This window comes from Hyla sarda, chromosome 11 (assembly GCF_029499605.1).
Source record: "Hyla sarda isolate aHylSar1 chromosome 11, aHylSar1.hap1, whole genome shotgun sequence".
Classification (NCBI taxonomy): Eukaryota; Metazoa; Chordata; class Amphibia; order Anura; family Hylidae; genus Hyla; species Hyla sarda.
In genome coordinates, this window is record NC_079199.1 from 50,420,289 (window position 1) to 50,429,355 (window position 9,067).

General features: G+C 48.4%; 1 protein-coding gene across 2 annotated transcripts; it reads right to left on the minus strand.

Annotated features, from left to right (window-relative positions):
- Positions 1 to 2,005: 2,005 nt before the first annotated feature.
- Positions 2,006 to 6,977, minus strand: LOC130295377 (uncharacterized). Of its 2 annotated transcripts, none has more exons than XM_056546065.1 (2): positions 6,187 to 6,977; positions 2,006 to 3,822 (listed from the first exon to the last, which is right to left on the minus strand). In XM_056546065.1, exons 1-2 carry the CDS (start codon positions 6,568 to 6,570, stop codon positions 3,739 to 3,741), a joined length of 468 nt encoding a protein of 155 aa, XP_056402040.1. In that variant the 5' UTR covers positions 6,571 to 6,977; the 3' UTR covers positions 2,006 to 3,738. The 2 variants fall into 2 exon arrangements, with proteins under 2 accessions (XP_056402040.1, XP_056402039.1); XM_056546064.1 differs by having other exon boundaries at positions 6,865 to 6,944.
- Positions 6,978 to 9,067: the final 2,090 nt, after the last annotated feature.

The following is a 9,067-nucleotide window of genomic DNA, read 5'->3' on the forward strand; positions in this document are numbered from 1 at the left end:
ATGAACAGAAAAGGTGGTGGAGTCTGTCTGTATGTAAGAAGTGGTATGAAAGTCAGTGTGAACGATGCCATAGTGTGTGATGATTTTGAGGATGTGGAATCACTGTGGGTAGAATTACAAAAGGAGGGAAATACTGAAAAAATTATATTTGGTGTAATCTACAGACCCCCTAATATCACTGAAGAGATAGAAGGTCGGCTGCATAAACAAATAGAGAGGGCCGCCCGGGCAGGTACAGTGGTAATAATGGGAGATTTTAACTATCCAGATATAGATTGGGGTCCGAGGTTGGCTAAAACTACAAAGGGGCGACAATTCCTAAATTTATTGCAGGATAATTTTATGGGCCAGTTTATGGAGGACCCAACAAGAAGTGATGCCTTGTTGGATCTGATCATTTCCAACAACGCAGAGCTGGTTGGTAATGTAACTGTGCGGGAAAACCTTGGTAATAGCGACCACAATATAGTTACTTTTGACTTAAAATGTAGAAAACAAAGACAGGCGGAGAAGGCAAAAACATATAACTTTAAAAAGGCAAACTTCCCTGGGCTGAGAGCTGCACTACAGGACATAGACTGGGGGGGAGGTGTTCTCAAATACTGATACAGAAGGTAAATGGGACATCTTTAAATCAACTCTAAATAACTATACAGCTAAATATATACCAAAGGGGAACAAATATAAACGATTAAAACTAAATCCTACATGGCTGACAAATGATGTTAAAAGAGCAATAAACAACAACAAAAAAATAGCTTTCAAAAAATACAAATCTGATGGGTCAGATATAACATTTAAACAGTACAAAGAGCTTAATAAAATCTGTAAAAATGTAATAAAAACAGAAAAAATTCTAAATGAGAGACAGGTGGCCAAAGAAAGCAAAACTAATCCTAAATATTTTTTTAGATATATAAATGCAAAAAAACCAAGGACAGAGCATGTAGGACCCCTTAATAATAATAATAATAATAATAATAATAATAATAATAATAATAATAATAATAATAATAATAATGGGGAAGTTGTCGATCAAGAGAAGGCGGAGCTACTGAATGGGTTCTTTAGTTCTGTATATACTATGGAAGAAGGAGCTGACATTGGACAGGTCAGTGCTGGTAACACATCCTGTAATGTACTGAACTGGCTTAATGTAGAAATGGTACAAGGTAAGTTAAGTAATATAATTGTAAGCAAATCTCTAGGGCCAGATGGATTGCACCCAAGAGTTCTTAGAGAGGTAAGTTCAGTAATATCTGTACCCCTGTTCATGATATTTAGAGATTCTCTGGTGTCTGGTATTGTGCCAAGGGACTGGCGCTAGGCGAATGTGGTGCCAATCTTCAAGACTGCAGAGACCCTTATCTCCCAAGATTAAACCCCTAGTCCTTTCCCCAACTAAATAATAATAATAATGACAAACACAAAATTAAATTTTTATCTGTGGGTGAGGGTAGGCCACAGCTTTATTATAAATAATAAAATTAACATTTTTATAAATAACCGTAGAAAAATAAACTGTATAAATTAACTCTGTTCATCCTGCGAGGTGCTGCCACACCCTCCGGTGCACAGGTCTACCCCAGGATGTAAACTCTTCACTCTTCTACCGCCAGCTGTGACTTCAAACAGAAAACACACAACACAAAATAAACACCAACAGGGGAGGGAGGGTGGGACAAAATTCTCCGGGTACGAGGGGCAGAATGAAGTGAAGGAGGAGAGATCTCCCTTTTAAACCGGTGGGAGGAGGGTAAAAACCCGGGAAAAAAGCACACCCATGATTGGTGTGATCCCCAGCTCTCAAGTCTCTGGGCAGTTTAGGAGGGAGGGGGAGGAAAAGCAGGGCGACACAAAGTCTGTAGCTGGGGAAAGGAAATTAACCCTTACAGTACTTTTTTCAACCTAAGCTCTGCAGTCAGAGGGCAAGCAAGTTATATACAGCTTGCCCTGACAGACTGCAGAGACCCTTATCTCCCAAGATTAAACCCCTAGTCCTTTCCCCAACTAAATAATAATAATAATGACAAACACAAAATTAAATTTTTATCTGTGGGTGAGGGTAGGCCACAGCTTTATTATAAATAATAAAATTAACATTTTTATAAATAACCGTAGAAAAATAAACTGTATAAATTAACTCTGTTCATCCTGCGAGGTGCTGCCACACCCTCCGGTGCACAGGTCTACCCCAGGATGTAAACTCTTCACTCTTCTACCGCCAAGAAGGAGGCCAGTTACACCTACACTGGGCTCCGACCCCCACCCAACAGATAAAGACCATGCTCGATCCCATCCTGCAAACCGGACAAAAAGATGTCCAAACCAATATCCGTCAGGTGCACCCCATCAGGCCTCATCAACCGACCGTTATCCCCCTCCAACTGCACATGACGGACCACCACGCCAGCCCGGAGGCGCACGAATCGAGACATTCGCGCGTTCACCGTGCGGCGCGCCCTCTCCACTGCCACCGGATCCCTAGCACCTGTCCACAAAACCCGAGAAACAATCTCCGACCAGAGAAGGAGAAGCTCAGAGAAAAACCCAGAGAAACGTATTAAATCGGCCCTCATCATGGTGAGAAGCTCAGCCAAGGGAGTGTAACACAAATCGTTGCCGCCAACGTGCAAAGCCAACAGAACCGGCCCCCGGGAAAACCTGCTGATGCCAACCACTTCGGACAGAACTTGGGGCCATCTCAAACCGCCAATGCCTCTCCAGCACACCTCGACCCCTTGGAATCCTAAGTTCCGGCCACCAGGACGAATCTCCGCCCGCTGAGCAGCACGAAAGACATAGGAGTGCCCCAACACCCAGACCACCGGCCGATCAAACTCTGGAAAAGAAATTAAAAATCAATCAAAAGGTCAGGGCGAATATACCGAGCATAACAAGCAGAACGCCAGCGCCCGACGCGCTGAACATCCGACTCTGACAAACCCGCACGGGCGGCCTCCGTAGCAGCACCAATACGAAAAGAATGGGTACCAAACTCCCGAAAATCAAGACCCACGAACGAAAGACACCGCCGGAAAAGAGCCAAAAACTGAAACTGAGTAAGGGGAGAAGCATCCTCATGCAGAAGAAAAAGGGGGCCACGGGGCCGCAAAAGCAAAAAGGAAGAAACCAGCTGAAAAGGACAAGCCTCGCCATTAACCGCATAAAGCAAAAGCCACGTGCCACGGCCCGCCTGGTCAGTTTTCGACTTACCAATACGCACCCGAACAAAACCCTCTCCAAGAAAAATATCCGACTCACCCAGACCCCCCGGACGCGAGCGAGAAGGAGGGATAAGCTCCCCAATTCTCATAGCCCCAAAAAAGGCCAGCGCAAAAGCCGTGGAAAACAAAACAGACTCAAAATACGAAGAACAAACCTGGCGCGACGCCACAACCAATTTCAGCAAAAGCGGAAAAGATACCGGACGACGCACATCAAGGCAAACCCGCTCCCGAGACCAGCCCTTCAAAGCTTGACGGACCACGAAAAATTTCGTGACATCCGACCAGCCCAAAAGCTGAAAATAAAAAGCCACCCCGGACATTCGGCGAGCAGCAACCGAACCCGAAAACCCGCGCCCGCGCAGCGCCAGCAGATAGTCTAAGGTAACCTCCAGCCTATCCGGCACAGCACCTGCAACATCACGATCACCCACCAAATCCAACCACTCAGCCCATGCCTTACCGTGAGATGACCAGGTGGCCGGAGCCACAGAGGACCTGACTAAAGACATCAAGCAGTCTCCACGATGTCCCACAGGATGCCCGGACACGGGCACCCCTCTGGATCCGCCTGAGGAAGCAACTGCCGAAAATCCTGCCAGAGAAAACGAGATAAAGCGTCAGCAATTTTATTCTCAACACCAGGAACATGGCGAGCCCGGAACCATATGTTAAAACTAAGGCAACGAAGGACCAAATGCCGCAGCAAGTTAAGAACAGGAGGAGAGCCAGAAGAAAGGCTATTAATAGCACAAACCACACCCATGTTGTCACTCCAAAAACACACTCGGCGATCACACAAAGAGGCCCCCCACAGCTCCACAGCCGCCACTACCGGAAAAAGTTCCAACAGCACCAAATTCCGACACCTACCAGACTCACGCCAAGAAACTGGCCACTCCCCTGCACACCACTGAGCCCCAAAAACAGCACCAAAACCGACCGAGCCAGACGCATCCGTGAACAGAGCCAGCTCGCCATTAGTGACAACGGGGGACTGAAAACAAGTACGCCCGTTGTAGGAGTCCAAAAAACCCAACCAAACCGAAATGTCGGCTTTTATGGCTCTGGTGACACGGATGCGGTGACTCGGGCGCCGAGCGCCCCTGATCGCAAATGACAGCCTGCGGGAAAAAACCCTGCCCATAGGCATGACTCTGCAAGCAAAGTTCAACAAACCAAGCAAAGACTGAAACTGGACCAAAGTAACCTTCCTAGCCACAAGGAAACCAAGCAACAAAGCACGCAATTTGCTCACCTTGTCCGCGGGAAGACGGAAAACCATAGCCAGCGTGTCAAACTCAATACCAAGAAAGGACAACACCGTGCCAGGGCCCACCGTCTTATCCACAGACAAAGGAACACCAAAACGCCCCATGAGAAAACTAAAGGTATTTAAAAGGAAGCTACAGTGATCAGAACCTGCAGGGCCAACAAAAAGGAAATCGTCCAAATAATGCGTGACAGACGAGGAACCAGTCTCATAGCGAACCACCCACTCCAGAAAAGAGCCAAACAGCTCAAAGTAGTGGCACGATATGGAGCAGCCCATCGGGAGGCAAGCATCATAAAAATAATCACCATCCACAAAACAACCCAGCAAATGATGGCAATCCGGGTGAACCGAGAGGAGGCGAAAAGCAGACTCCACATCCGACTTGGCCAATAAAGCACCTCTACCCGCCCCACGGACCAAATCAACCGCCCTATCAAACGACACGTATTGCACGGAAGAATCCTCCACCGGAATACCGTCGTTGACAGAAGCCCCAACGGGAAAAGACAAATGATGGATCAACCTGAATTTCCCCTCCTCCTTCTTAGGAACCAAACCCAGGGGAGAAACCCTGAGGTTAGAAAAAGGAGGAGCCGAAAAAGGACCCTCCATCCTACCCATCGCCACCTCATCCGTCAATTTGGCACGCAAAACCTCAGGATGAGAAATGGCGGATTTAAGGTTGGGAGAAAAAAGAGGGGAACCATCATACAAAAAGGGGATGAAAAAACCAACAGAAAAACCAAAACGCAACAAATCTGCAGCAACTCTATTTGGGTACAGGTCGAGCCACGGGCCCATCGCGTCCACGCTCACCGGGGTCCTTCGGGTCACCAGCGACCGGAGGCTTACCCGGCAACTTGGAAGCGGGGCGGGTGCGCTTGACGGCAGCATGGGCACCCCCACAGGAGGAGCACTCATGTTTGTACTTGCACAGCCCGAAAAAACGGCAGTGGCCCTCGTTGAAAAGCCAGCACGCCCCTGGGCGGCGCACGGCCACCGCGCCGGGACCAGACACTTGTCCCGACACAGCGGCCCCAGGCTGAAAGGGGGGGATTTTAGGAGACAACATGAGCCGCAACCACACATCCGTAACTTTAACCCCCCAACCCATCTCAGGCTGAAGGGCCAGACGCCTCCTGAACTCCTCATCATAGCGCCACCAAGCCGAGCCACCGTGAGACTTAAATGAGGAATAAATCATATCCAGATAAATAAAAAGCTCAGCACAACGTTCAGGATGCCTCTGGCCCATCACACACCCCAAAACGCTAAATGCCTGCAACCAATTAGACATAGTTTTAGCAACCCGCGGTTTTCGGTCAAAAGACCGGTCACCCGGAACCCTGCGCTCCTTGTCCACCGTGTACTGATCTGCAGACACAAGTGACCAAATATCTACATAGCCATTCTCCCAGATCTTAGTCTTAACCTCATCAGATAAATGGGACCCCAAAGGACTAACCCCACAAAAGAAAGTATCCTTATGAACACTAGCACCAAAAGGAACAACAGAAGGGGACGGGGCGTCCTTATGCACACTAGCACTAGAAGGGACAACGGGAGGGGAAGGGGAAACCTCAGTAGAGACCGAACCTGACAATTGATCAGCCAGAGCCCTAAGGGCTGGCACCAAAGCAGAACCCCCCTCCGCCCCCCAAGCCCCAGAATAATTGCACTTACCATCTCCAGTGGACGTAGAAGGAACACCAACTCCTGGAACCGCAGCACTGGACGACAGGTGAAGAACACTGGACTGAGGAACAGCAGCACTGGACGACTGGGGTACAGGCACCACCGCAGGCACCGAAGCTCCGGGAACCGGCCGCCGACTTGACCGGCGCCGAGAACCAGAACGACGCCTGGAAGCACGCCTGGATCCCGCATCAGAGGAGCCTGAACCAGAAGAAGTGGAAGGAGACCTCCAGCGGGAGGACCTGGAGCGCCTGCACCGCCTGGGGGATCTGGAACACCTGGACAATCGCCTGTACCTGCTCCTAGACCCAGAGCGAGAGCGGCGGCGAGAACGCCTGTGCCCTCGCCCGGACCTAGAGGGGGAACGGCCATGGGAGCTAGCACAGGAACGCTCCCTGTCCCCCCTGGCAACAGCTGGAGGAGCAGGAGGAGGGACAGCTGAAACAGCAGGAGCAGCAGCTAGTGGAGGGACAGGAGAGGGCAGGACAGGGGGGGGTGGAAGAGGCTGCACAAACACAGCCTGAGAGGCGTCCCCTGCAGCCGCAGATGGAGAGGGGGCCTCCTGGGTAGGGGGGAACAGCAAGGGTGAAGCAGCATCAACAGGGGTAGAAAATAGGGCAGGAGCTGCATCCACAGGGCCAGGAGTCGGAGGGACCACAGACTCACCGGAGGAGCTACAGCTGGCCTGCGCCCCCATGGCAGTAGAGGAGACTGGAGGTGCTGCAGGCTGGGACTGCTGGAGACCGGAAGAGGCACGCTGTCTCAAGGAGGAAGCTCCACGTGACTGACCTCCCTGCACAGCAGGGGAAGCAGAGAGACCAGGGCTGAGACGGACAGGAGGGCGGGACTGCCTGGAGGACCGCCTACCTCCCAAGGAAGACGCTGCAGCCGATGGTGGGACAGGAGGGGAGGCGATCTCAGCAAGCAAAAGAGTCAGCCACCCCTCACCCTCCTGTTCCACCCGAGCCCTAAGTTGAGAGACCAAGTCCATACCCACTCCGGCAGCAACAAAATTCTCCGGGTACGAGGGGCAGAATGAAGTGAAGGAGGAGAGATCTCCCTTTTAAACCGGTGGGAGGAGGGTAAAAACCCGGGAAAAAAGCACACCCATGATTGGTGTGATCCCCAGCTCTCAAGTCTCTGGGCAGTTTAGGAGGGAGGGGGAGGAAAAGCAGGGCGACACAAAGTCTGTAGCTGGGGAAAGGAAATTAACCCTTACAGTACTTTTTTCAACCTAAGCTCTGCAGTCAGAGGGCAAGCAAGTTATACACAGCTTGCCCTGACAAAAGGGCTCTAGGTCTTCCCCAGGAAACTATAGACCGGTAAGTCTAACGTGCATTGTGGGTAAATTTTTTGAAGGACTTATAAGGGATTACATACAGAAATACATAGGGGATAATTGTATTATAAGTGATAGCCAGCATGGTTTTACTAAGGATAGAAGTTGTCAAACCAATCTAATTTGCTTTTATGAAGAGGTGAGTAGAAGCCTTGACAGAGGAATGGCTGTGAATATTGGGGGAGATTTATCAAAACCTGTTCAGAGGAAAAGTTGCCCAGTTGCCCATAGCAACCAATCAGATCGCTTCTTTCATTTTGCTGATGCCTTGTTAAAAATTAAAGAAGTGAACTGATTGGTTGCAATGGCAACTGGGCAACTTTTGCTTTGCACAGGTTTTGATAAATCTCCCCCATAGTGTTTCTGGATTTTGCTAAAGTGTTTGATACTGTCCCTCATAGACGTCTGACAGATAAGTTAAGGTCTTTGGGCTTGGAAACTTTAGCTTGTAACTGGATTGAACACTGGCTCATGGATCGTACCCAGAGAGTGGTGGTCAATGATTCGTACTCCGGTTATTAGTGGTGTACCCCAAGGTTCAGTACTGGGCCCGCTGTTGTTTAATTTATTTATCAATGATATAGAGGATGGCATTAACAGCTCTGTTTCTATCTTTGCAGATGACACCAAGCTTTGTAGCACGGTACAGTCTATAGAGGATGTGTATAGGTTACAAGATGACTTGGATAGACTAAGTGTCTGGGCATTCACTTGGCAAATGAGGTTCAATGTGGAAAAATGTAAGGTTATGCATCTGGGTACTAATAACATGCATGTGTCGTATGTCTTAGGGGGGATTAAACTGGCAGAGTCACTGGTAGAGAAGGATCTGGGTGTACTTGTAGATCACAGACTACAGAATAGCATGCAATGTCAGGCTGCTGCTTCCAAGGCCGGAAGGATATTGTCATGTATAAAAAGAGGCATGGACTCGAGGGACAGGGACATAATACTCCCCCTTTATAAAGCATTGGTACGGCCTCATCTGGAATATGCTGTTCAGTTTTGGGCACCAGTCCATAAAAGGGACACTGTGGAGCTGGAAAGGGTGCAGAGACGTGCGACTAAACTAATATGGGGCATGGAACATCTTAGTTATGAGGAGCGATTAAAGGAGTTACAATTGTTTAGTCTTGAGAAGAGACGTTTAAGGGGGAATATGATAAATGTATATAAGTATATTAACCCCTTAAGGACCCAGCCCAAATATACCTTAAGGACCCGGCCATTTTTTGAACATCTGACCACTGTCACTTCAAGCATTAATAACTCTGGGATGCTTTTACCTTTCATTCTGATTCCGAGATTATTTTTACATGACATATTCTACTTTATATTAGTGGTAAAATTTTGTCGATACTTGCATCATTTCTTGGTGAAAAATTCCAAAATTTTATGAAAAAATTGAAAATTTTGCATTTTTATAACTTTGAAGCTCTCTGCTTATAAGGAAAATGGATATTCCAAATAAATTATACATTGATTCACATATACAATATGTCTACTTTATGTTTGCATCATAAAGTTTGC